Source organism: Drosophila virilis, chromosome 4 (assembly GCF_030788295.1).
Source record: "Drosophila virilis strain 15010-1051.87 chromosome 4, Dvir_AGI_RSII-ME, whole genome shotgun sequence".
Lineage (NCBI taxonomy): Eukaryota > Metazoa > Arthropoda > Insecta > Diptera > Drosophilidae > Drosophila > Drosophila virilis.
The window spans coordinates 20,534,888-20,562,736 of record NC_091546.1 but is presented as its reverse complement, the minus strand read 5'-3'; the positions used below and the strand labels follow the sequence as shown (position 1 = coordinate 20,562,736).

Here is a 27,849-nt window from a genome sequence, read left to right as displayed (position 1 = left end):
GATCGCACTCAAACTACCAGGGTGAATAATAATCGAAACCGATGATCATGCTCAAAAGAACAGAACAAACAAAATTCAAACGGAGGCGCGCGAATGGAACGAACAAATGAACCGATAACCGATAATTATTCGTTAAGTTCGTTCTATTGAGCTAACCAATTATGAACCGGGCCAACTCGATTGAATTGTGTAATTGCCTTGCAAATTTTGGCGCGGATAGTTAAGAATGTGCGGGAAATTAATAATGTGCGATTAAAATTAAAATAAAAACAATTATATCGAAACAAAAACAACTATGCAGGCAGCCAAGCGTGTGCTATCACCCAGCAAAGTTGAAAATGTGCCGGGATCCTGCAAGCGCTACAAAAACCAAAATGTTCTGAACGTCCAGCCGGCATTGCCAACTGAGCTGGAGAACTATGACTTTTTGCTGGACGACGACAACGACTTCGATGTGAGTGCACTGGATGCTGCAATAACTGCAAAGAAGATTGATCTGAGCTGCTGGCAGCGCTGTGTGGTGCGCGTTGTGGAGCGTATGCCCAAAACGCACGATCTTTTGTTGCACTTGCGCAGTGAAGGGGATGAGACTGCGAACGGAGCAACCGCTGTTTGCCATCTGCAGGCACCTTGGAACCAGACGCCTGTCCAGCCAGGTGATTTGCTGTCACTCAAGGCGCACTGGCAGCCCGCGTTGGGTGCCTACGTGGTTAACAAGGAGCACGGCTTCTGTGTGATTCACCCGGATCTGCTAATATCGAGTACTTCTGTGACGGGCTCGCTTTTCTGCCGCCGCAAAGCGGTGCTGCAGGATCGTTTTCGCGGTGTCGATGCAGCCAACGCGGTGGTAAGTGCCACGCCTTTCAGCAGTCGGATTCTTTAATGTCAAAAGCACTTTTAGATGATCATTGGCACTCTGGTGCACGAGTTGCTGCAGACGGTATTGTCAAAACGGCTGCGGGCCAAGGCACAGGTAACGGATGCACTGCATGAAATGCTGCGCAGCGCTTCACTTGCCCAGCTGCTCTACGCCGGCCAGCTAAGCCGTGCCGAGATCGAGTTGCAACTGTATAAATTTGTGGAGCCAATTGTCGCCTTCGTTGAGCAGTATGTGGAGGGCAAAATGCCTTCAGTGCAGCCGCCGGAAATGTATACGGGCCGGATTGAGGAAATACACGATATTGAGGAAAATCTGTGGGTGCCGCAGTTGGGGCTCAAAGGCAAGGTCGATGTGTCGGTGCGCGTGCGCAACAAGAAGCTGCCGATTCCATTAGAGCTGAAAACTGGGCGCGCTAGTTTTTCGATGGAACACAAAGGCCAACTGCTGCTCTATCAGCTGATGCACTCGGCTCTAGGCCAGGAGACGCGCTGCGGCCTGCTACTGTATCTGCGCGAGGGCATTGTGCGTGAGGTGCCCGAAGGTCGCAACGAGCAACGTGATCTCGTGCTGCTGCGAAACGATCTGGCGCATTATCTAACGCGCGAAGCCCAGCTGCCAGCGGCCAAGCAATCCATATCGTTGAGCGAAAAGCCTGGCAAGCTGTTGCAGCCTTTTGAGCTGCCCGAGCCCATTTCACATCACAGTGCCTGCGGCAACTGCGCCTATGCAACGATATGCTGCAGCTTTGCCAGCACGGATGCTCAGCTGCAGTTGAGCGAATCGCATCCGCTGCGGCGCCTAATGCCGCAAGTCCTGGAGCATCTTGGCCAATCGGACTATGAGTATGTGCTGCATTGGTGTGGCCTGTTGGCTCTAGAGGAGCAGCAAGCACGTCAATCGCATCAGCTTCGTGCCCTTTGGACTGATACACCTGCCAAACGGCAGCAGCAGGGACGCGCAATCCAGCAGCTGCAGCTGCCCAAGGATCATCAGACACACCTAGTGGATGGACGCTATGAACAGAAGCTAGTGCTGTCAGCGCAAGCGGATAAGGAAATCAATTTAACACTCTGCGGCGTAAGTTTGAACTTAGTAAAATTGTAAATCTTCATTTTATCCTGTAAATTACATTTTCCAGTTTGAGCTGGGCGAGTATGTTATCGTCAGTAGTACCTCGCGCCTGGCCATAGCCGCCGGATACATAACAGCACTGGAGACGCGCAGCCTATGTGTACAATTGGAGCGTGATCTTGGCCGGCGTTATCCGCTAGAGAGCTTTATTGTGGACAAGCACGAATCTCAGAGCTTTGCCAGCTTCAATTACACCAATCTGGCGCAGCTCCTAGCGCCCAGTGAACGTGCCGCTCAGCTCCGCTCCATTGTGGTGGCCCAAACGCCGCCAATGCAGCACAAGATGCTGCCTCGCGTCATCGGCAGCAAAGGTGGTCCCATATTGCGTCCATTGAACAAGGTGCAGCAGATGGCCGCCCTGCGTGCCCTCACCACCAATACACATTTGTTGATCAAGGGCCTGCCCGGTACAGGCAAAACCGAGACACTGGTGGCCATTGTTCGTCTGCTGCATTTGATGGAGCGCAGTGTGTTAATCACAGCCCAAACGCACTCTGCCGTAGACAATCTGCTGCTGCGTCTGCTGCCATATAATCTGCCTCTGTTGCGACTGGGCAATAGCGCTAGAGTTCATCCGCAATTGCACGACATTAGCGAGGCACATTTGACGGCTGCCTGCGAAACTGTTGAACAGTTGACGGAAACCCTGCAGAAACCAAGCATTGTGGGCGTCACTTGCCTTGGCGCTGGCCACGCATTGTTCCAGCAGCGGCAGTTTGACTATTGCATTGTGGATGAGGCCACGCAGGTGCTGCAGCCCACGGTTCTGCGTGCGTTGAGCCACTGCAGCCGTTTCATACTTGTTGGTGACCCGGAACAGCTGCCACCCATAGTGCGGAACCGTGAGGCGCGTTTGCGCGGCGCCGATGAGACGCTGTTCCAGCGTCTGGACTGTGAGGCAGCCACGGCGGTGCTGACACTGCAGTATCGCATGAATCGTACCATTACACGCCTGGCCAATCAGTTGACCTATGGCGAGGCGCTGCAGTGTGCCAATGACAGTGTCGAAAACGCTAAGTTGCAGCTGGAGCCACCAACGGAAGCCTGCCTTTGGGTACATCGTACGCTGCAAACTCATTTAGAGCAGTCAGTGTTTCTGTTGGACACATCCGACTGCGCACAACGCTGTCAGGATTATGCAGAATGCTCCACACAGCTGGGCACTACCTCTGCTACCATCGAACAGCACTATGGCGAAGCTGAGGAGCAAACAACGCAACCATCCGAAACACAGCCTGGTCGCTCTCGGCGTGCGCCCAAGTATAGCAACTATTGCGAGGCGGCCATTGTGTTGCATTTGCTGCGTCAGCTACTGAAAGCGGATTACGATGCATCACGCATTGGTGTCATTGCGCCGTATCGCGCTCAGGTCGAGCTTCTGCGCAAGCTGGGCGAGCACATGACCGGTGTGGAGTTCAATACGGTGGACCAGTATCAGGGACGCGATAAAAACCTCATTATCTATAGTTGTACAAAAACAGGCGGCACAGCTGCCGAACTGTCTATGGAACGGTCACGTGAGGCTGAAATCCTAGAGGATCAGCGTCGTTTGACCGTTGCCATAACGCGTGCCAAACACAAATTAATTTTACTTGGGGATGTCAATTGCTTGGAACGCTATACGCCTTTTAAGTCTCTTTTCAATCACATTCCCGAACGCTGTCGGCTGCACTTGACCGATGGCCGCATGGGATTCAGCTGGCAGAAGCTGCTCCACGAGTTGGAAAAGCCCAAAGTTGGCACGTAAGTGAATATATTCATTTATTTGTATTAAACATGGGTTAGGAAATTTTTAATTCTGTAATTAATTCATCGTAACTAAAGCTTCTTAGATTTGAGTCAACATTAGATCACGTATATTTGGCTCTTGTCTGAAGATTATGTTCATCGAAATATCTGTACCAAAACTTGGCATTTATTTAATCCCCACCTACAAACAAATTCTTTTTAATATCCAGCCACTATATCATCCAGCTGCTGTGGGAATGTTAGTCCGCAAATTAAGTGTAAACAACTATCTTTTGGTTCATAAAAATAGCTTTGTCGAACTCAGCTCGGCGTTTCACTATGTTCCTTCCCTATAGGCAAAGTCTTATTAACACTGTGTCCTACATTTATGCACTGCCATTGCATTATGCGATGGTATTTTTGGCTTTTTGGCACCTTACTGTCGTTTTAAAGTTACCCCAAGACTTTTGAATAATTGTAAAAATATTAATCAAATCAAATTATTATTGATAAAAACATGTATGCTATCGTTGAACCGCTGAACTTTGATACATTGGCTTTGCTTTTGTTTAAAAACAATTATATTATTATCCAGTAATGTTTTTATTTAAACTCCAATGTTACTTAAGCATAGCTTCCTAATGCTCTCTCTCTCTCGCACCCTGTCTCTCACCTTGCTCAATTTCATACTTTCCAATGCCACGCACGCGGAGCTTGCGACCGATCAGCTCAGCAGACGCGCACAGACTAAATCGTCCCACTAGGCTCGAGTCTACGCTAAGCCAGCACTCACACTAATACACTCACATTGACACGTAACTAATATAACTCTCACTCTCCCAACATGAACACTGCTCGCACCTTTTCCAAGCGCATCAGGTAGTTGCGTGCATCCAATATTCGTACACCATGTGTAATGTGGGTTCTTTGTCTTTTAACGATTTAAACTCCAATTCGATGAGAATAAATTATTGTTTCTATTAGCGCAGCGCATAAAAGATGGTCATATGATGAAATCTTTAAGCGTGCGCGCACATGCTTTAAGCATTTGGTTCGTGTTTGTTATGCACTCGAATCAAAAAGAAGTAAATTTTGTGGAGTGCTTGTTCATTTCTAGTAAACAAACCAATTTATAGACAACTATTGCTGCAACTTTCAACTAACATGGTGAACCACTTAAGTGAGAGTCTAGCGTTGTTGGCACACATGCACTCACATACATTTATGCATGTGTGTGTGTGTGTGTGAGTGTGAGAGTGTGCATACTCACAGCCACCCAAACAAACGCACTCTAATCACACCCACTTGAATTCACTGCCAAGCACATACCCTTTCTTGCACTCATGCATTCACTTCGCTGCACGCGCCGTCAGTGCGCACAATGGCGCACAATGTACGCGTCACTTTGGTGTAGGTGTGTGTGTGTGTGTGTGCGGGTGTGGCACTAAATGACGCTGAGTGCACATTGCCACAATTCTTGGGCGATTGTTGTAGTAGTGGTTCTTGTTGCTGCTGTTGGTGGCATAATTTACATGACAGCAACACTTGGAACAAACCGTTGAATACTTGCCGAAGCACAAAGGCCACCAGCTAAAAGGAAAAAGATTTTAGGTGGGGGGGTTGTGCATGTTTTATGATTAGCGCAATTTAGTGCACTACAAAATGCTTAACCATGGCGAATACGTAATGCCTAATTAGCGTCAGAGAAAAAGTTTTCATTGCAATAGCTAACCGCAGGTCATACAAAACCTCAAGATAGACAAATAGACAAATAGACAGACAAACAGAGCAACAGACACGACGCCAACTCAATGGCCCAACTTCAAGCTACAAATTTGTTTGGCTTTCGGTTTTTACCAGATACCCACAGACGCTAGCGGCAACAAGCCACAACAACAACCAGCTGGTGGAGGGGATTGGAGAAGAGGGTAGGTGAGCTGTTCGTGGGATGCAAAGCGCGATAATTGACCTGCAAGCGAGCGAGTGCTAGAATATCTATGGGGGTGTGTGTGTGTGTGTGTGTGTGTGTGTGTGTGTGTGTGTGTGTGTGTGTGTGTGTGTGTGTGTGTGTGTGTGTGTGTGTGTGTGTGTGTGTGTGTGTGTGTGTGTGTGTGTGTGTGTGTGTGTGTGTGTGTGTGTGTGTGTGTGTGTGTGTGTGAGTGTCTATGCGTATATGTCTGTTGGCCATGCAACTGTGCAACAACTTTCGCTTTGATAAAGGACCTTGGCGTCAAGTCGAGTCCTTTCGGCGGCAGCGAGGCGTGGCCTCTGCTCCATGGCACCAAAACTAGAAGGAGGCACCCGCATTGCACTTGGCGCACAACATACTTTTTTGGCGCTTTAAAATGCAAGCATATTTAAAACGTGTATGTGTGTTCCTCAATTCGTTTTCCCTTCGATTTCGTGCACAGTTTTGGTATATGAAACCAAGCACTTCCCTCCCTCTCTATAGTCTACTTTTGTTTTTCTTTTAGTCGCACATTAATTAACAGACAAATTGCGTAATAGATATTCAACTCGTTATTCAAGACACGTCGGAAACATTATTCAAATGAAACTACTTTAATTTTATACAACAGTCTAGCCATTTTGCAACCCGAAGCGAAAGAAAGCACAGACTTGTGGCAAACAAGTATGTACAAAGTTAAGCTCAAGGCATTTTGGCTAAGAGGATATCAGAAACAAAATAACCTGCCAAATGCTTAGTAAAGAAATCTCTGAAAAACAAAGAAAAATGTTGAAACAATAAAGAAAGAAAGCCAAAAACAACAAACGCAACCCACAGCTCATTCAAGCGCATTAAGCAAAAATAAAGTTTCTTTTTTTATTTTTTCTTATGTAAAAGGAAGAACAACTTTTCTGCTGTTTGTGTGTGTGTGTGTGTGCGTGTGTTTTTGTTAAATCAAAAGGAAAAGCGAACTAGATAAACCTGCTGGCGCTGGAAAAGGTTCACTAAGCGACTGAAGCAAAAGGATTTGTTCTGTGAGTCCGTACAAAATTAGTCAGGCAATTTGCATAAGCAATAAAACAAAGCGCACTTCTGGACAAATACACGAAACGGACACAGGACATACTTTTGGACATACACAAACGGAAAAGTCTTGAAATGGAACTGTGCGTGATCAGATTTCGACTTTTGACTGTTTTGAACGTGTCAAAGGATTGTGTTTATGCAAATTTATCAATTATTTATTATTACAATATACATAATGGGTCTAAACTTCACATAACTTAATTCCATCTGTCCGATCAGCTTTTTGGCTGCTTTTATACCTTGAACCCATAAAAAATGTAAAATAAAAGGGGGGTCGATCTAGCCATGTCTGTCAGTCCGTACGTCCGTTCGTCCGTCCGTATGTATCTCAGAACCTATAAGAGAAAGATATTTGAAATTTGAAACCTAGGTCCTTCTAGTGCTCGCATAGTTTGTTTCCGATAATCGATAACTTGTCCCGTTTGTTAGCAATCGATAAATATCAAAATCGAAGGGTTCAGGGGATCGCCTAGTCGGATACTGCCGACTGGAGCTTGTAACTTATTCGTATTGTTTCCTGTTAGAATTGTTTTTCGATTAAAATATCACAATTGATTTCTCTAGGACTCGCCTTGCAAATCATATGATCGAAGTAAATAGATGAGCCACAAAAGCGCTGCCAATAACTGTTTCGCTTTTTCTTTAACTTGTAAATATCAAGGCAGCTGAAAAACTTTTATTTATTTTTTTTTTAATACTTTTGCCTTGTTTTTATGGAGCCATTTTATGAGGCGTAAAAATAACATTTAAATGTTAACACGCCATTTAAACGCAAATTTGCGCAGCGTTTGCCTACTTTTGGGCGCCGCAAAAAGAGTGCAAAAAAAATTGCGGCAAAACTGTGGTATTACAACAGGCGCCCAGCATGTGGTTTTTTCCGGGCTGCCAAATGGCAGCTGAGAAGGCGTAAAAGGGCAGGGCAGCATCAAAAAAATAAAAGTGCCCAAAATTTATTGACGAAAACAAAGTCAAGTGCCGAGAAACCCAAACTCGAGGTTACAGCTGAGATTGCAGCAGCGATTCTGTGGGCACTTTGTCTATGTGGGTACTCCATGTGTTTACGAGCTATGATAAGCTAAGCAGTAGTAGTGGCAGAGGCAGTGGCTGGGGCAAAGGGGGGCAAAGGAGGAGGGCATCAGCAACATTGGCGGCAACCCGACGAGCGCCATTAAGTATGCTACACGTTGCGCAGTCAGTGCAATGTTGTCGCCGGCGACCACAGAAACAGAGCCAACTATAAATCTATCATGTTTACGCTGAGCTTGACGAGCATGCTCCCGCAGATTCTCAGATGCCCAGACAGGAAAGATGGCCAATACCCTTACCCCGCTGCCCGAAAGCGACTACAGCAGTTGAGCACAATTTGTTTATGCAAGTCGAGGCTGTGAGCGAGTAAACGTTGCTTGAATTATGGCTTTGTTTATCCCAACTCGCACACAAAGAAGAAAAATAAAAAAATTCCATGCCCCGCAGACCCAACACACACCCGCACTCAGGGATCCCAAGTTTTCGCCAACGCAAACGAAAAACTTTGCCACACATTGCAACGTGGTGAGTTTCCATCCTGAAGATGGGGCGTGATATGTTATGGCATCATAACAATTGATTTTATTTGCCTTGCTTATTGATATCGTGTGTTATTCCTATTTCTTTAGTATGATCGACCCGACTGCAAAGAATAGAATAGCCTTATCGTAATTGTGATAAACTTGGGTTTTATGAGGGTGACTGACATTCTCCCAAAATAGTTTTCCTAAATGTTATCATATACATTTTTATTAACAAATGGATAAGTTCGTGCTTTAAATATATCATAGTTCAAATTTTTGTAAGCTGCTTTTGTTCATCTTCAATAAATTTTCATTTGCCGTGTTAACACTTTTATTGGCAGCGTACTTTTAAGCTATATTCATTTATAAACTTGTTGCACGCCAATATAATATTGACATAAACCCGCAACCCCTATCGACATTTACCCATCCTTTGGCCAAGCACAAGAAACAAACTTCTTAGCTTATTGATTTCGTAGCCTTTCGCAAATACTTTGACACTTGGAACTGGCACTTTGACAAGCCGCAAAAGTTCATTTGGTATATTTATGAAAATGTTTTTGACACCTTTTAATAAGGTTGTTCACGTTGTTGTTCCTGTTGTTTATTTTTTTATTTTTACCTTTTTTTTTGTTGCTCGTGTTGCTGTTGCTTGAATACCTGAGGTTCGTGCAACATTTGCAACGCCTGCTTTTGACAATTTGTGTTGTTAATTTAATTAAATGCGGCGTTCATGGGCGTTACGATTGGCGCTCCAGAGAGGAGGCCACTTGTCTGTGTGGCAGCCAGCTTGTGCTCTGGGAGCTTCGTAAAAAGTTTACAAACTGCCAAACATAGCCAAATGAGCAGCAATCAGTGAGTTTGAGGGACAAACGTGTCAAGAACAACGAAAGCAAGTGGCTTGTTAATTAAGAAGAAAGCTCTGCTTGAGATATACAATTTTCATGAAATATTTACATTTATTGGAACGAGTAAAAAAGATGCAAACCGACGTTATCCGTATACGAAACACAATTTTTGCCTTTCAACTGTGGCTCAAACTAAGAATTAATAAGTATCAATAAACTACTTTGATTGAAAAGTTAAAGAAGCCATAGTTGCCGACAGCTTTAATTGCTTGTCTCAGTCATTTTCCTGCCTGAACTCAAAATACCAAATTGAGGTTGATGCTCAGTAATTTTCAATTAAATCGGGCAAGTGGCAATGCTTTGCTTTCGTATATGCATCAATCCAAAAACCGTTGCAGAGACTTTTAGCAGAGTTACAGAGACAAACACTATACCCAAATGACCTGAAAGGCCAATCAATATAAATAAACTTTGAACTTTACGTTTGCTAAAATGAAAAAAAAAAATACAAATAAAAATAAATAAATAAAAAAAAAAAAAACTGTTAGCCTGGCACAGAACAATAACAAACAAAAAAATGTCTGCCAAATAAACTCGAAGGCAAACCAAACTGCGAATGGCATAAAAATAAAATCAAATAAACCGAAGAGAGAAAAGTTCAAATAAAATGTGATTATACGAATAGTGTGTAGTATGTTATGCTATGTGCCGCGTGCTGTGTCTGCTGTCCAGCGCACAAAAACGTGCCCAGATACAAAAGTAAACTAGCGTTGAAATCTCAGACTCTTGGTTGCATTCAAGCTTCAACTACCACAGCAGCGGCAAAGGCAACAACAATGGACAATGTGAAAAGTAGAAAAATTCATTTTCACTGGCGAAAAAAACGCATATGAACAGGAAAAAATAGCGATAACTCAAATTGAATGCCAATAAAGTAACATATGCGGCCCTCCAACTAACTCACAAGCATTTGCACACACACAGACACACATCAACATGGCCATGCGTATACGTAATAGTAACTAGCAAGGCGTTGGCTGAAGGACACGCCATGGGCAACGTGAGGCGCCCCTCCGGAAGTTGGCAACGCAGCGCAGAAAAGCAAAAAAAAAAAAAAAAAACACATGAAATGAAATGGAGTAAAACTGAATCCAAACGCCGAGAGCAAAACTAACGAGCTTCGTTGTATTTAGCACAGGCATCTCCAATGGCCCCAAAAGTAATGCCAATCTAAAATAATACAATGTGTACCATGTGTTAGCCCTGAGGGGCAAGACGTGCGCGACGGCAAAGCATAGATGGGCGCCGTATTTGGCGATAACGAAGTGCCACGAAACAAATGTATAACCCAGCAAAAAAAAAAAAAAAAGAAAGAATAATAATAATAATAAAAAAAAAAAACACATATACAATCACTGTCAGTGGGTCGTACTTTTTTTTTTTTTTTTTGTGAAGAGGCGGCATCAGCTTAGCAGATGGGGTCTGTCAACAACGTTTCGTTGACAACTATTGACACTAACATGATATTACTTATGCATAAAGCCGTAAAGCATGGGCATGCAGCATGAGTGATGATGTGATGAGCGAGGTCTGTTTCTGATGTTGTTTCTAAACAGATCGTAAAATACTTACGACAGTCATGCTTTCAAAATAATACATAACGCTTTATTTTGAAAAGAAACTTAACTTGATTTTTATACCCCGACCCCAATAAAAATGTCTAAAAAGTGTATAATGTATTTGAGCAAATGTATTTAACATACAGTAGGAAGCAACTCGGACCCCATAAATTATATATATTCTTTATTTGTCTGTCTGTCCGTCCGTCTATCTATCCGTAAGTATGAAAGCAAGTATCTCAGAGCTAAGAGCTAGAGACTTGAACGTAGTTCCTCCTATTGCCAGCGCAGTACGAATTAGTTTTCGATATTATTTTTAGTTTGCCCCTTTTCCAAGCAGTCGATAAAAATTGAATTCCAATTCGAATTTTAGCAGATAAAGCTTATTTATTCATAACCCTAATCTTCGGCTTTTCTTAAAGCAATTAATATAAATTATTTTGGTTTTAAATAGTTGAAAATGTCTACTTTGCCTACTTTGGTTTTCTTTTCTATCCATAAATGAGTCTATTTCATACATCATCGCCTCGAACTCATCTCGTCACTCAGCCGCACTCAGGATAGACATAGGAAAATACTCATAAACATGTTCATGCCGTTGGCTTTGCTGTATATTTGGCTTTTGTTATTTTTGCATACGTTATGTATATTTTTGCACAATTTTTCATTTTGTATTTTTAAAGAAATTGAAAATGTTGCTGGACAACTAAAAAAAGCAAAAGACTCAACGGCAGCAGCCGCATTATTGGCAAAGACCTTGCCTTTTGTTGCCCTGCCCCGGAGGCTGAGAGTTTGGCTTTATATTAGCACTTGGACATTTTTGGCATTATCATAAGCTTCGCATATCGAAGTGCGATATATCTAAGCTTTGGCTGCTCGTCTCAGCATTCATTGTTCCCTTGGCTGTTGGCAGGTCAATTTTCTAGAATATTTTGCTGAAAATTCTATCACATATTTGAAATTTGGCTTAGACAGCACTTTTCGCTTACCTGAAGGCAATTTATGTATATTTTCTGCATATATTTGTGCAAATTTGTTTCATCAAATATTTTATTTATTTTGTGGTCAAGCACGCCTCTCCGTAACACTCGTCAATTATTTTATGCTATTTAAGATATTCAAGAGATTGAAGGGTGCAGTTTGTTGATTATGCTGTCCTTAATTGTAGTTACATTTTCATGAGATATCCGCAATAAAGAATTTTGAGAATTTAATTCGTTTTATTTTTCGCCACCCAATCAGAGCTTACCTTTAACCTCAGTTATGATTTTTTATATATTTAGCATTTTAAAACTAAGACAAAACTCCTTTTATAAATATTCAGATTAGCTCAGAAATATATTCATCAGATTCGTGCTACTTCAATCAGTTTACGTGCTTCTTCATAATCTATTGAATTTAATTCATCTGATTTTATTCTAGCAATGCATTTGACATTTTCTTCATCAAGTTTTAAATAGCATCTTTTATTTTTGAATTTGATACATTCCTCCTGCTTTATTTGACACTCATCATAAACTCACGTTTAACCCCGGTTTCTTTGTGTTTGACTCGTTGCCCCTTACATTTTATTTTGCTTTTAATTGTTCTCAATGTTTTATTTTGCATAATTTAAGGCAGGCAACACTTTTAATTTCTTTATAATAATTTTTTATATTTATCGAGGCATGCATAGATCTCTTTCCACAAACATCTCCCACTTCCAACTGCCTCTTCATTAATATGCAATAATGTTTAAGTAAGGAGTCTGGTGAACTTACATGTGTGCAGAGCAGAGGTCCGTTTCCTGTTCCAGACTCCATTATATTTAAGTACCACGCACACGACGCCAAAATATGAGACAGAAATCGTGGCTTTGGTTTAGCTTTCGCTTCGGGGCGTAAACAAATACGCAAATGCCACGCGTCAGTCATTAAATCAGGAATCCGGGAACGCTCTCAACCCCATCGCAGCTTTTGAACTTTACAAGCAGCTGCCGCAACGTGCGTTTTGAGTTTCTCTGAGAAGATTCGCAGCCGGCGGAGTGGGCGGCTCGCAAACAACTCCAGCTCCTGCTTCAGGCACCTGTGTGGGCCAAAGTTTTGTCAGCTAACTCGGTAACATTGCTAATGAGAAGGCAACCTAATTAGTTTAAAATCTTTACTCGTTTATTTATATTACTGGTATTATTATTATTATTATTAGCGATATTGGAAAATAAACCAGTACGAGATAAATCGTAGGCGAGCTCTTCACGCTTTTCCCACAAATTGATATCGTACGCAGTCAGCCTTCCGCTCTGCAAATTTTCTATCTTGTGGTAAAGGCTAGTAAACACTGAAAAGCAAATTACTCTTCCAACTGGGAGTTTCTTCAGAATCACAAAGAGTTTAGTATACTCATCCAATACGATGAATTGCTATAAAATGATTAAACGTTTATTATTCACTTAATTATTTTTGAGTATATAAATATGGTTTTCTTATAAAAACTTGGTAGTTTCTTCACGTTGTACCCCATTAATATTAATGGGACACTCTTAAATGTGCACAGGAAATACGAATACGGAATTTCACAAAATACGAATTGAATATGCACCATAATCGATTTTAGTTAGGATAATCTTCTTATATGCCTTCACTTAAGGTTATGCTAATTTTAAGTTTTTCAACCTATAAAGTTAAACATATTTCATGTACTTACAAAATCGTTGGACGACATATTTTTAGCTAAATGCTCTTGGTCCATCACATAGCCTGAGGGTAGCTGCAATTCCAAATTGCTGCCCACGAAGTCTTGACGTTCCCGACTGAAGCGCTGCACACAAAATCTAACTTTCACCTTCTCTTCTTTACTAACACGCACAGATAGATAATAACGCAACGCTTTTGGGTTCTGCACCTCCAGATTATCCAGCTTATAGTCATATGCGCAGCGTAAAAATACTTGCCCTATGCCTTGTGCTCTAAAGCTAATATTTTTGCTTTGTGTCTTGAGCAGCATTAGATTCTCCTGCCATTGATTTTGGTCATTGATATTGATCTTCAGTTTTTTACTTGGGTCTTCCCAAATTAGGACATTTAATTTTGGTATTTCTATTGGCTGTGTCTGAATATAATCGTAGAGGGCCTGCTGAGCCACAGAGCACTCATAGCAATTTTCGTATTTGGCCTTTTGGAAGATTTGAGCCAACAGCCAGCTGAAGATATCAGACTGTTGTTCTATACGTTTACGACGCAAGTTAGCTAATAATACACGGCCAGCTGTTTCAAGTTCACGGCGCTGTTCTATCCAGCTGGCATTTGTCGCAATTTTCGGTTGTATCCATTCGGTTATGTTAAGTCCGCGCTTGGCCTGCATATAGTAGTCTGGTTCGGCTTCCATTTGTGCGTTAACCCAGTCTAAGGCATTTTGGAAATTTAACAAACTATTTGAAAATCGTAAAACCTTAAGTATCTCAATGTTCAGCTCTAATGGTTGGATACTTCGCCGGCCTGGCGTTATGCAAAACTCCTCGAATTGGCCCGAGTCGCCTTTGCGACGAAGCAGAAATTTCTCAGATTGCATCAACAGACGAGTTTCAAAAGATATTGGGGAACTCTGTAGCAAATAAAACAATTGCACGGCAAATGCAGTTAACCAGGTTGAACTACAATCAGGTTGGATTCCTAAAATGTAGCGATATCCTCCATCACGTCTGCGCAGACGCATCAACGACTGAAAACCATCCGTCAGCAGATCCTCCAAAAACTGTCTATAGCTTTGAGACAGTGTTTTATCATCAAAATAATATTTCCACAAATAATAAATAGACATCAGTTTGCTGATCAATTGTTCACCATTATCCGTTGGATCAAAGAGGTTCACGGTTTGCGGCATTGCAGCAATTGATTGACTACTCACAAAACACTTGATACCTTCGGCAGTTGGTTGGTGTGAAAATTCCAGTGTGCCTTCCGCTTTTGATTCGCGTAATGACAGTTTATGATAGGTCATTACCTGTCCTGACAACAGTTGAGGGTCTTGTCGTACTTTGATCTTGCGAACTATGCTATCCGTTCCAATGTCAGACATGCTTGTAATAGTCACATTTAATGTGCCGGGCTGACGTGCGCGTAGTTTGAACTTCACTTCTCCAGTCTTATTACTCGATATAGCCACTTGCTGCCTTGCCCCATCAGGCAGGGGCTTTCCATCGTTATCAAGCACCTGATAGTGTTTATCATCTTGCATAATTTCAAAGCTTACCTTAAGTCTCTCCTCATAATTATTATAGCAGTACAGAACTAATTGCAGGACCTCGTCTGAACAAAAAAGGAAATAAAAGTATATTATAAAAGTTGAATTAATTGCTATATTTAAATGTTACTCACCGATTTGTATGCTATAGGGCACACTTAAAGACATGAACAGCAGCTTTTTGCTCTTTATATTTATGAACGTTTCGGGCATTGGCATTGTTAGTCCAAAATTAGAGTCTACGGAAAAGGCGCTCAGCCTCCAATTAGTAATGTCATCGGGAACACGCACCTGCCAAGTTGTCCAGTCAGCTATTGTACTAAAATGATAAAATGAGTCTCATAATTCACTAGCAAGAACAATGAATTGTTTTTAGAGCCGTCAGGATATCCCTAGATCTGACTCTTCCCGCACTCAGCTGAGTCTAATTTGTTGTTATAATCATCCCACATTTTACTTTTACCTCTGTGTGCTGTCGAATAACCACACATCGTTATATTCTTCTCTGACTATTGGTACTTCGCAACACGTATTATCTTCCATATGTCCAGTATCGAAGTCTAACACGTCGTTCCGCATAGTTACTTTGGAACGAGAAAATCGTTCTCTTGGATTTCGTCGCGAAGTTTTTGGATCTAAGAAAATATATAGTTAATTGTTATTGTGAATAGAAAATATCAGCAAATTAACCTTTTGTCAAGTCTAAACTTCTGGCTGCATTGGTCAAAAAAATTAAGCCCGACTTCTGGATCGCATTATTTTCGGTGTGTATCATATCAGATGCTGACGTTTGTATAAAGGATTTAATAGTATCGAAATAGTTGTGGGAGATATCATTAACAAAGTTCCCTCCGAGGTTAAGAACGCGTCTATCCACAGCAGCAAGTCCCACATAGGAATCGGGTGGTGACTTTATACGCAAGGTTATTTCATCGCCAGGCGAGACTTCAGTAGGTGCTTCGATGACAACCTATAAAATACAGAAATGACCAACAATTTCTCTCTCTTCTGTTTTGTTTTGCTGTACTCACATGTTCGTTGTCAGGTCGAATCGGTGTAATAGTTGTCCGAGCCATAACTAAAACATTTGAATCAGATTCCATGCTGTATAGAACAACATGCACAAGCGGCCACATTTTCGTGGTGAGTTGTATCAAGATCTCAAATTCGTTAGTCGATTGATCCGGATAGACTACTTCTGATCCCAATATAATACCGTTAAATGTGACCACACAAACGGCATTTGGGAGCGTACGATTGAGCTTAAACATGACCTGCTCTGGAGTTTTTAATGGTGTGCCAAAGTTCTCTATTTGTATTCTAAATGTTGAGATTTTTCCAGTTGTAAAATAAAAACACGAGAAATTAAAACCAAATTAATATCTATTAATAGACGTATACTGTAGGTATTTAAAATGCATTTAAATTGCTCTGATGATGTTTTCGAAAAGGGGCTAACCCTTTTGTGTATTTCGGACAATGCTATTGTATGCTTGAGATTTTGTTAATGTATTTAAAAAAGAAATATAATGGGATGTTTATTATGAGTGCTCGCAAGCGAATACAAGCTAGCGCCTAGTTGAAGCCTTTCGACTAGAGCACTCTAAATTATAATTTTGTTTATACTTACAAATTTACACGCTTTTTGGCACGGCTGTCGGGCACAAATTTAATGGGCGGTATTTCTTTTGATTTTGGATCCCACACAGTTACCCACGTGGTGGAAATAACTTTTTTATGGGAATATTTCTCAGAAACATTTGCGGTTAATCTGAGCAGAAGAGGTATATAAAAAAGTTTCTTTGCTTGGAACTGCGATAGTTTTACATCGATCGTAGCCTTGCCATTTTGAAGTTCACTTTCTAGCGTAACGAACTGCGGAATGTGCTCGACATCGCCTTCGGTGTAGCTTTCAATTTGAAGCGTTAGGTTGCCCTCGATGGGACCACCAGAAATATGTGTTGCCCATACAACTACATCGAACTTTTGGTTTGTTGTGTTAACGTCGGTTGGCGCAGTCACATTTAATTCAAAATACGGTAATTCATAATTAGAAACTTGTATATAAGCGCATTCCTCATTGGCACGAACTCCATTCTGAGCGCAGATGCGCCAGCGGCCGAGATTTGGTTGTAGGCTCAGACGTAGCTCTGACTGAAATACGCCTTTTTCGACCGTCAAACTGTTGTACACTTTAACATGAATCCCCTTGGCGTCCTCAATCCATACCGCCGCCTTGGACCGTGGCTTCACTGGCTTCATTGTCTCATTGTGGAAGAACACACGAAACTGCAGTAATTGTCCTGGTCGGTACAGCAGCTTGGGCGTTTGTATTTTAATAAAGTCTTTGAAGTTACGCCATGTCAATTGCGTCGAGTTTTCAACCTGAAATCCTCGAAGGGTCTTTATCTTCAGCCAATAAAGGCCTTCCTCCAATTCGGGTATATCAAATGTGTACTTGCTGGACGGAAAGTTACCAGTTGTAAGCAATTGCATGCTCACATTGATGCTGGGGCCGGATATGACAACCTCAAAAATGCAACGCAATCTGTAATTGAACGTGCTCACCACAACTCCATATGGACGGCCCGAATAAATGTTCGCAGGTGCCGACAAAATGTAGTTACTACGCCACAACGAGGATAAAATACATTAGTTTCTATATTGTTAGTTTAAGAAATATATTTATTATTGAAATTCGTTATGCACGTGAGGAGATATGCAATAATTTGTTTTCTCTTTCTGTCGCAGTAATTTGCATTCCAAGTTGTAACTGACATTGAATCAAATTTGGCATGCTTTTCACTTTTTCACATGTCATTCAATATAATAGAATAGGTATAATTCGAGCTACGTAAATGCTTACGAAAGGCAAGCTAATCTTAGGATCAGACTGCCGTAGTAATTTAACAACAGAACAGTAATTTTGTTTTTTGGACTTACCCTGTAGGACTACCTAGTCCCTGCGTAGATCCCACTCCCAAACGCAGCAGAAACAGCAGCAGCAATTTATTAACCAAACAATCGCTCATGGCTCAGACAAAACTGATCGCTGCTGCTGGCATATGAGTTCTTATAATTATATTGCTTTGACATCTGTTTCGCTTCATGTACGGCCATTAAATTGCCCATTAGCCGGGTAATGTAATTTGGATCTGGTTGTAATTCAATCGGATGCACCAGATAAAGTGCATAATTGGGCCGCCTTCATGGTTCTTGGACAATCTCAACTTTACTAAGCGACTTCAGCTTCTGGACCTGTTGTTTGGCTGTGTTTATTTTGTTTGCTTGTTTGTTGCTTGCAGCCATCGTCCACATCAAAGTAGTTGACGGTTAGTCGTTGTCATTGTTGTTGTCGTTGTCGTTGTTGTCTCCTGGTTAATAAAGCAGCACTTAGGGCTTGATAGAAGCAGGAGACGCTTCCATTGCCATTGCCATTGCCACTGGCAGAGCGGTTACTTAAGTCCTGAGATGAGCTCAATGTGTGCCACAGAGTGCGTGTGTGTGCGTCTGTGTATCTCTGTGTCTGTGTGTCCTGGCTGTGATGCAGTTATGCGCATTTCCGCTCGAGTGGCTGCTATTCCTGACTTGCTTTGCTTACATTAAAGTGCACACACACACACACACACACACACGTATATTCGTTACTGTGTGTGTGTGTGTGTGTGTGTATAAATATTTGCGAGGGCTGTTTTTGCTTATCGTTGTAAAATATTGAAGAATTTACAATAAAAATTACGATTCGCTTGATTTAAAAACAGTTTCGTTCTATTGTTCTATTGTTAGAATTATCAAAACATTAATTTAATTCATTAAAGATATTTGAATTATATTTAACAACTTGCCAAGTTGTTCTTTGTCAAATTTAATGTTATCATCAATAGCTCAGATATCTTATTCTTCAGTTAGTCACATGTTATTGGGCTAAAGCACTTCTGTAACTGTTTAAGCGACCCACCTGCATTTACAATTGCCTGGACAGTAGCAAAAACAACAACAACTACAACACAAACACGCACACACTGTTGCCATGTCACTCACTCATTCAGTCAAACTGTCAATGCTAGTTTCAATCTTTGTATTTTGCGCTTTCGCCTGCAATTGGCAGCCGAGGCAGCATTACATTTGCTTGATTGAACTTGTGCCCTACCTCTCTACTAGGCCCCACTGCTCACCGTCGCTCCATTCCCCCCCTATTTTCGAGCAAGTGCTGCTCTTCTCGTGTGTGATTGTGAATTGGTATTTTTGGGTGCTATGCTGACAGCAGCCGAAAAGCTTGGCAGCCGCTTGGACTTGGCCGAAGACCAGAAACCAGAAACCGGTGGCAAAGCCGGTGAGTTACCTCAGTGCTAAATGCATAAGCAGGCAACCCTGACCCACATTCGAGGCCGAGTCCAAGCAGAAAAATAGATGGCCATAAACAGACCGATGTATTTTTGTAGCATACTTTATGGCGCATGCAATTTAAAGTGCACTTTTCATCAGCACAAGGCGAACAGCCGTAGCAGCAGCAGCAGCAAACGAAAAGTAAACTTGTAGAATATATGTCTAGTTTTTTGTATGTTTATTCGCCGCTTCTCAACTCATCGCTTAATCCGCCAACTAGAAACAACGACACAGCGCACCGAACGCGAGCCAAGAGCAAGACAAACTTTCTATACTCTAGCCCATATTAGTTTATACAACTTTCTCTTGCTATTTGTAAGCCATGTGATTTTATTTCAATGCACATAATTGAGACGTAGTTCTTGTTAGTTAAGTTACGATAATAATAACATATGCCAGCAATCACTGTGTTGAATAGAAACATTTTAGCTTTAAATATCTTTATAGGCGTCTGTCTTAATAAGGGTCTAGTTTAAAATGTGTGTGCGTCTTCGGTGTTGAACTGATTTTTGGTCTTTTGCTTTTGGCCCTTGCGATTTTCAGTTGCATTTATATGGCCCATACATCTCAATTTGTACGACTTGCGAATTGGGTTACAGCTTGGTGTCTGGGCCCGAGCAATAGATTGTGACATCCTTAAAGAGGGACGGGATGGAGACGCGGACGTTGCAAAGTTTACTTAGCTGAAATTTTAGTGACTGTCGCTGGTTTGTGTTGTTCTTTCAAAGCATATCAATTAAGTTGGCATTGGCTTCCGTCTGTAACCGGAGAGTCAGCTTATCATTTGCATGGAAATTACCCTAACCACACATAGAGGCCACTCAATCCCATCCAGCTACCAACTTTATAACTTTAAACAAAATCACAGCATGGGAAAACAATGTGAAACGCATAAAAGCTGAAATGTTTCAGCAAAGAGTTCAACAATGTTTTCTTTTCCTTTTATTTTTTTTTTCTTCCCTTCGTTGGAAAAAACAAAAGTTTTGCTCTTTTAAATTCATTTAAACGCTTTTAGCGCTTTTCACGCCAGCCAACCAGGATGTCTCCTGCTCGTCTGGAGCTTTATGGATGGCCCAGAGTCGGCATCGTCGCCCCTTTGCCTCATGATTGCCAGCCATAGAGATACAAAGTTTTGTTTCGGTTTTGTAAAAAATGTCGGGCTTCGCTCGTTGCTGATGAAAAAAAAAAAAAAAATTGGCAAAGTTTTGCGACTCACAAAGTGAAACTATCAGAATAATACGAGTGTGCAAAATCAGGCTAACTAAAGTTGAAAATATCCTCTACAAAGTGGGAAATGGCACTCGTAATGCACATAATTTGATTATCTATTGGGGCTAATCAATCCTTATAGTTTAGACTCGCTTCGTATACTTTTGATACTAACTTATTATTGCAACTGAGCTTAAAGTCTGGTGTGAATTGATATTTAGATTGTTCCAAAATTGATTTTTCTCTAAAACATTATCAAGTTCTAAAATAAGATTTTAAAAAAGTTATAGGACATTTGCGGAAATCATTAATAAGAAATTAAATTCATTCTAAATCGTCAATTAAATACTTTTTTTTATATTAAAGGAAGCCTATTAAACAATTTACGAATTGTCCATCAGACGCTGTTCACATTTTGAACAGCATTTGCCCTTTCTTTTAGCTTCGGCCCGGACATAGAACTAGAGTTGAACGGTTTGCCTTTGTTGTCGACCAAACTCGGTCTTTAAATCCCCGGCAGCCCATTCATCCGCATGCGTAGCGCATGCCAATTGTGCAATTGTTGGAAAATTTCTTTAGCTAAAAACTTGTACGTTGTGACTTTTTGTAGCTTTTATTTGTTATTTTGCTGGCCGTTTCTCACTTTTTACACTTTCCACAACGCCCGTAAGCTTTGTTTGTTGCGGCTGCCAGGCCAGCCGGAGCTGTGGCCACTGTGGCCCACTGTGGGCTACTGTGGGCTGCTGTCTTAATAGGTGTTGGCAATCATGAAGTTGCTTGCGGCAGCAGGACGCGAATCGGGCCAACAACTGGACTAAAGACAGAGGCGAACATTTCTGATTGTGTGTGTGTGTGTGTGTGTACTTAGCCATTAGTCGCTTTGATCAAATATTTAAAGCTAATGAACAAGATGGGCACATTGCCAACTTGCAATAAACGAAAGAACCAAATGAAAATGGGTTAAAGAAGAAGATAGACAACTGCAACTAAACTTGTTTGGCATGTCCAATGATTTAAAGCCGGTAAAGGTATTCGAAAAAGCCTTTCATCAGCTAGCCTGCCCAAAGGAGTTCAATCAACCTGACAAATTTCAATCAGGCTGCGGTAAAAACTGGCTCACAGCACTTGACTAGAACGAGTCCAGGTTCAACCAGGTACAAACCGAGTCACGCCATGGCACAATTAGGATGCCGTTGAAGTTTTGTCAATGAATGAAAAGCGTCTGCAACTTTTATTTAACTTGCGAGTGGGCCCCACACACAGTCAGGACCCACAGAGCAACTGTGCTTGGTCAACAATTGCCGTCTAGAACGTGCACTCACGTAGCGAGCCACACACACACACACACACACACACACATGCTAACTGAGTGAGGGGCAGAGCAAAGGTAAATGGGTAAACCAACGTCTAGTGGGTCGTTGGTTTTAGCTATTTACAGCAGTTAACATTCGAGCCCTTACTAAGTCCTGATGATTTCCACTTCAGCTTGCAACTGTTGTAGAAACTTAAAGCTGTTTAAGTTTTTGGTCTCCCTTTCGAATCACCATTAAATGCTTTAATTTGCATTGTGTTTAATTTAAATAATATTCTTAAATTTGTAGTGCTGATCAGTTGATTAAAATTGGTTAGATTGAAATTTCTAAGTGCTTCAGTTTTAACTAAAGTGTCGTCTCCTAATCTAACCGATTGTCCTCCTCGTTTGTTGCTCTTTAAATCAAGCCATTTGCAAAAGTGCTTGTCTTGTTGAGGTAGAGTATTCAAGCTTTACTTGTCTAAACTTTTGGCTTGAGCACTTTTGATGTGCACAATTGCCTGGCTAAAAATATTGTGAGGCTTTACTTAAATTGGCTGCTGGTCGTGGTTTAGACGCGTGCCAAAGTTAACTGCGGCTTGGCCAACCACAGCATTTCGCTCAGTGCACTCGTAGTCGCAATTGCCGCCTTAGTGATAAGGCTGTTCATTCAGTACATTGCTGCCGCTGGCGTTATCGTCGAACCGACTGACCCAAGCACTGAAACCCAACAACAAAAACGCCGCCGACACCGCCGCCTGCTAATCGGGCAACTATAACAACTTTGTTTACATTGCGACTGCAATGAAACTGACCCACGATGAGCCGCCGCAGCTGTCTCTTCGGTTAGTTGGCAAACCAAAGTGTTTACGAGAAGATGTTCAATTTGTCGCTGCTCTTCTGCTGTCTATTGCTGTGGCTGGTGGCTGAGGCTCCGGCTAGGGAATCCACATTATCTCCGCTGAATGCGAAAGACTATCAGCTGGACTTTCTGCGCGCCTTGGCCGACCAAGCTGAGCAGCGCGCCGAGCTAAGCCTAAACGATTATCTGCAACAATTGGAGCGCAATGCCAGCTATGGCAACTACACTGAACAGCTGGCCGCCGCTCGCGCCTCCCACAAGCTGCAGTCCAAGGTGCTGCTCATCAAGCAGCTATTGGACGCAGAGCAGCATACCCAGCTTGACTTGGAGCACACCTGCGTGCTGCGCAATCTCGTGTTCCTGAGCCGCCTCAAGCAGCAGTTGCGTGCTACAAGAGATGCCAGCGCCCAGGAGATACGTCAACTACGCGTGCATCACCTCTGTCAGCAGTTCGAACGTCCCGTCGCTGGTCAGCGTCGGGAGCGGCTGATTAATGAGCACACGTTGGGCGCAGCCCTGGAACAGTTGAACGTCACGCACAGCACAACAAATACAACCAGCCTGGATCTAACACATTTTGGGCAACAACTTTACGAACGTGTGAAGCTGTCGGGCGCCGAGATCATCGACAACTATGTATTTATACTACGCGGTCTACTGCAGGATATTCTCGATGCTGAGCACGCAGATCTGGCTGATAATATTACGCAGCTGGAGCGATCGCTTCAGCAGCTGGACAAAATGTTGGCCATACCGGACTTCTTCGACAAACGGCAGAGTGTCTATGCCTTTCTGGAGCGTCATATTAACTTGGATTACGAGCAGCCGGGCCAGACCCTTAGCTCCGAGCAGCACCTAACCGAACAGCTGCTGGAGCAGCTAAAGGCCAAAGGCTTGGATCTGTTTGTCATCTTTCTGTTCAGCAACTTTGAATTCCTGGAGCAGGTGCACGAGCATTGGTCGCAGCTGCTGCCACAAACGCCCAGTTTGCTGTACGACGACACGAGCAGACAACTCTATGACATACAGCAGCACTATGAAACCTTCAAGCTGGATACAGAGAGCTCCGCCAAGTATGAGGCATACACGGCGGCGTTAAGACGCCTCCATGAGCGGACAGTGGAACAGGGCCAGCAAAATCATCACATATTCGAGATGGTCAACAATGCCGCGCAGAATGTGGGCAGTGTAACCTTCAATATGATAAAGGCCAAGTGCAAGGAATTGCTTTAAGGATCAAGAAATTATAAAATAAATATACACCAATATTATGAGGAATAATATATATTAACGTTAGCTATATACTAAAACTTTTTTATGTTATCAATCGCCATTGTATTCGAACCCCTCAATTTTCAGTGTTACGGAAACTCATCTATATAAGTAAACACAATAATCTCTAAAATCATACCCCGAAAACCGATTCAAATTCTTGAAGCTCGTAACACAGGTTGTTGAGTTGTTATAAGTGCGAAATCGAATAAAAGCCTGCCTATAGCCGATTCTGATATTCGCAATAAATGAATCAATTCTATATCATCTCAATATATAACATATATATATAATTTATAAGTGAATTTATGTTCACAGTTGTTAGAATTCTGAGTATACATATTTTTTAAATCCGCATTTAGCCCGTATAAATCGAGCTCGAGGCAAAGTCAGAAGCAATGCAATGCTAAAGCTATGCCAAAAATAAAAATGGGCCAGAGTCAAACTTGAGAAGCGATGCACTTGAGCGATGTCAAAAAAATGTCCCACAGCTTAATTATATTTTATTTTGCAATGTTGTTGCTGCTGTTGCTGGTACTTTGTAATATCCGTCAGGGTGCCGGGATGCTGCATCGGATGTTGCCTTAATAGCGCTCCAGGTACTCCAGCTCTCTCCCTCACTCTCTCTCTCTCTCTCTTTCTCTCTCTATATATATATATATATATCGGCACGGCCTGGCTGTCCTTTGCCGCATTATGCTGATGCTGATGTGGTTGTTTATCTGATGCTGCCACCGGGCTAGTGGTCCTGACTGCTCGGGGCCAGGCTGCCAAACTAATGACTGTTGCTGCCGTTTCACTAGCCCGAGCCAGCTAATTAATTGCCGTCGTTGCAGGTGATTAGAACTTAAATGAGTTGCAGCAGCGGCGGTCAGCCCATCAGCAGAGCGCACCAGAAACTAACGCCAAGCGATCCCAAAACGCAACCATAATGTGTACAAAATATGTTTAGTTGTCATTTTGTGCAGCTCTCTGGCTGGCTAGCTGCTCTGCATGTTTCGACTGTGTACAAAATGACAGTTAATGTGCATTACTGTGGCTAGTAAACCAATATGTTTGAGCTTTACTCATTGGAGTGTATTACATTTGGGCGAACATCAGCAAAGCGAACACTTTGAATAACTATAACGAGTTTCTCGAATATAACAATAATTAGATACGCCCCAAGTTCGTGTTCAGTTATTAATTAAAATTTCTGCCTGCTTTACAATTCAAATATTGAAACAATGCTGCGACAATAAAAACAAAATTGAATTCTGCATTTACTTCTTTCTACTTCAATATTTGCCAAAGCAAATAATTCAATTGATAAAATTTGTACACTTAACTTCTGTTTTTGATTGGCATTTACGAAATTCCTGACTTGCGTTTTAAATGTGTGTAAATATTTTCATTTATGTGCCATGGCGATATTATAAATTGTTGTTAACTATACTTTTTAATGTTCAAAAACATTCCGTTCATATGTAAAAATTGGCTTAGGTTGCTCGTGTTGGTTAGCTTCCAAATATTGTGTATATTATGGCGAAGGCCTGCTTTTGAGAATCTTTAAATTCGTATATTTATATGAATGAACCGAATGCTTCAAGTTTAGTCAAACAAATCGTACATTTGACTTGTTTGCGCAAACACCTTAGCACAAACAGTTTCATGAATAATACCATTGATTCAGCCTCAAGCAAACCCACTTTACAAAGCTGCCAAACTGCCAAACGTTTGCACAACATTTATCACCTTTAATGCAGCGAACGGCAAAGCGAAGCCGTTTTGGGCGTTTGGGGCCTGCTGTCGCCCCAAAAGGGGCCGCGGGCAAAGCAAAGGCCATAACAAGTGCCGTTTACAGTGGCAATAATAAAAACAACAACACGAACAGGAGTCACTGACACAACAATGCAACGAAATGCAATTTCACAGTAGGCTAAACTGCAGCAGCGTACCCTGCTCGGACGGGACAGGAAGAAGGGGCCGATCCGCCGGACATTAGTTCCGTGTTTTATGGCCTTGGCGCTCAAAGGGCGCATGGCGTGAAATTTAATTATGATTTATTGTTCTGTTAGCCTTGGGTGCTGGTTGTCTGCATATGTGTGAATGGGCGGGGGCAATGCCTCAGTCTTAAAACTTTTACGAGCTACGAATGGCTCAATACTTAATTCATATTTTATTGACAGCTTGTTTCTTCTGCTATTAAAACTTTAGAAAACTTAGGCATTAATGGGCTAATCGTCTGGGCTTGCGTCTTTCAAGCTATTAATTTTTAAGTGCTGCCATAAATCTTTCTAGCTTTTTAAACGAAAATAAGTCATATCAGAAAATATATTTCGATTGCGACTTGGGGGCCTAGCTACTGATAGACATGCCTGCATGGAATTATAAATAAGGATACGTTGAGTCGCTGTCTCAATTACAAATGTCGCTATAACTTGTGCTCTATTTGTCATTGCAGTCATCCAGGAGGATCCCGAGTTCACGGACGTCATTGATAATATAACAGTACCAGCAGGACGAAATGTCAAATTGGCCTGCTCTGTTAAGAATTTGGGCTCGTATAAGGTAAGATTGATTAATTAGACGTAGTTAATTTAATGCAAGCTAAGAACCTCTTGTGGTGCACACATACAAATACCCTGATATATATTTGTGGCATGAGGCCTAATACACGCTGTATGTAAATATACTTTTGTGCATAGAAGATACACTGATAAAGCTGACGTGCATATAGCTTAAGCAGAAACGCCAAGTCATATAGAAAAGCTATTTGTTAATAACAAAATGTATGACATGAAATGAAGTTTTTATCAGATCAAGTCGACTCTAACAAACGTGAAGTGATGTGTTTAACAGATGGAAACAAAGCCTTGCAGCAAACTAATACGCCGCTGTCTAAGATCAACATGTCCAGGGGCCATTCAGCAACTATAACAAAAACAACACCAAACCGAGTCAAGGTCCAGAAAGCCAGCAGCAGCAACAGGCGCCCCCCGGCGTCTGGATACGAAGGGCAACGCATTGAACTTGTTGACTTGCTCAGCTCCGCTCTACACTTGAGTTTGGCATGAGTTGTAGTCATAGTTGTTGGTCTTTGTGTTTGTTATTCTTGTTTTGTTAGTATGTAACAATGGGCGCTCATGTTTGCCCTTTGCTCATCGCTTGACAGCGCACGGCCAAACAATCTGGCATCCAGTAGCCAAAAGCTGAGCAACCCATTCTGGCAACTGTGCGTAGCTGTCTCTTTAATTAAGTAATTTGTGCGCAAAGTCTACCCAGATGGTGGGCACAAAAATCAAACTGTCGCAAATGCCTTGGCCATGCCAAGCACGTTAAGCAGGTGGGGAGTTAATGCAAAATCCACTTGACAAACCTCTCTGCTCAATATGCATCGAGTGCTGCATACTTTTGGGCTGCAATTGCTATGCATAGCACTTGCTTTGTGCCGCCACACATAGCTTCAATGCCTTTGTGTGCGTTTGCGTTTGCGTTGCGTTTGTATGTGTGTGTGTGGGTCTGAGTGCCCGGCAATTTAAATTTGCATTCAATTGAATTTCCATAATGTGCGTCGGCCGAAACGTGCATAAATTCCATTTGACACGAGATATTCGCTTCATCTTTTATCAGCGAGCGCATGTTATGTGCTCGTAATAATTTTTATGGCCCTTAAGTTTGGCATGCAATTGCCCCTACAACCCCAACCACAACCCCAGCCCCAACTTACAATGCGCAGGACCCCAAGCGACCAATGCCGTCGTCGCCGCAGGTATGCTCAAAAGTTAACCAGCGACAGCAACTACAACAACAGCAGCCAGAACAACCCGTAGCTGCAATAA

General features: G+C 42.1%; 4 protein-coding genes across 4 annotated transcripts in view; 3 read left to right on the top strand and 1 right to left on the bottom strand.

Moving 5' to 3' along the window:
• DIP-epsilon (Dpr-interacting protein epsilon) overlaps window positions 1–27,849 on the top strand; it is a 62,170-nt gene that overhangs the window by 10,573 nt on the left and 23,748 nt on the right. The window contains exon 3 of the mRNA XM_002051287.4: window positions 26,472–26,578. Within this exon, the coding sequence (XP_002051323.2) occupies window positions 26,472–26,578 (107 nt within the window). The remainder of the gene's footprint in view (window positions 1–26,471; window positions 26,579–27,849) is intronic.
• Window positions 196–26,577, top strand: Dna2 (DNA replication helicase/nuclease 2). Its single transcript, XM_002051283.4, has 4 exons — window positions 196–847; window positions 902–1,957; window positions 2,019–3,754; window positions 26,472–26,577. The coding sequence occupies exons 1-4, from the start codon at window positions 296–298 to the stop codon at window positions 26,506–26,508; spliced, it is 3,381 nt and encodes a 1,126-aa protein (XP_002051319.2). The 5' UTR covers window positions 196–295; the 3' UTR covers window positions 26,509–26,577.
• LOC138911188 (CD109 antigen-like) lies at window positions 12,916–18,040 on the bottom strand. The gene is made up of 8 exons (XM_070208903.1): window positions 17,952–18,040; window positions 16,639–17,634; window positions 16,040–16,328; window positions 15,699–15,978; window positions 15,472–15,643; window positions 15,143–15,327; window positions 13,473–15,073; window positions 12,916–13,188 (listed from the first exon to the last, which is right to left on the bottom strand). The coding sequence occupies exons 1-8, from the start codon at window positions 18,038–18,040 to the stop codon at window positions 12,916–12,918; spliced, it is 3,885 nt and encodes a 1,294-aa protein (XP_070065004.1).
• Window positions 22,741–24,281, top strand: LOC6628018 (uncharacterized). Its single transcript, XM_002051286.4, has one exon. It carries the CDS (start codon window positions 22,772–22,774, stop codon window positions 23,987–23,989), a length of 1,218 nt encoding a protein of 405 aa, XP_002051322.1. The 5' UTR covers window positions 22,741–22,771; the 3' UTR covers window positions 23,990–24,281.

Excerpts from the sequence above, each read along its gene's own strand:
- LOC138911188 (XM_070208903.1), bottom strand. The coding sequence starts at position 18,040 with ATGAGCGATTGTTTGGTTAATAAATTGCTGCTGCTGTTTCTGCTGCGT. Across the intron at positions 15,074-15,142 it reads GCCCTATAGCATACAAATCG|ACGAGGTCCTGCAATTAGTT; the intron begins GTGAGTAACATT and ends TTTTTTGTTCAG. Across the intron at positions 13,189-13,472 it reads ATATGTCGTCCAACGATTTT|CAATTCATCGTATTGGATGA; the intron begins GTAAGTACATGA and ends ATCATTTTATAG.
- LOC6628018 (XM_002051286.4), top strand. The coding sequence starts at position 22,772 with ATGTTCAATTTGTCGCTGCTCTTCTGCTGTCTATTGCTGTGGCTGGTG.
- Dna2 (XM_002051283.4), top strand. The coding sequence starts at position 296 with ATGCAGGCAGCCAAGCGTGTGCTATCACCCAGCAAAGTTGAAAATGTG. Across the intron at positions 848-901 it reads TCGATGCAGCCAACGCGGTG|ATGATCATTGGCACTCTGGT; the intron begins GTAAGTGCCACG and ends AAGCACTTTTAG. Across the intron at positions 1,958-2,018 it reads TCAATTTAACACTCTGCGGC|TTTGAGCTGGGCGAGTATGT; the intron begins GTAAGTTTGAAC and ends TACATTTTCCAG.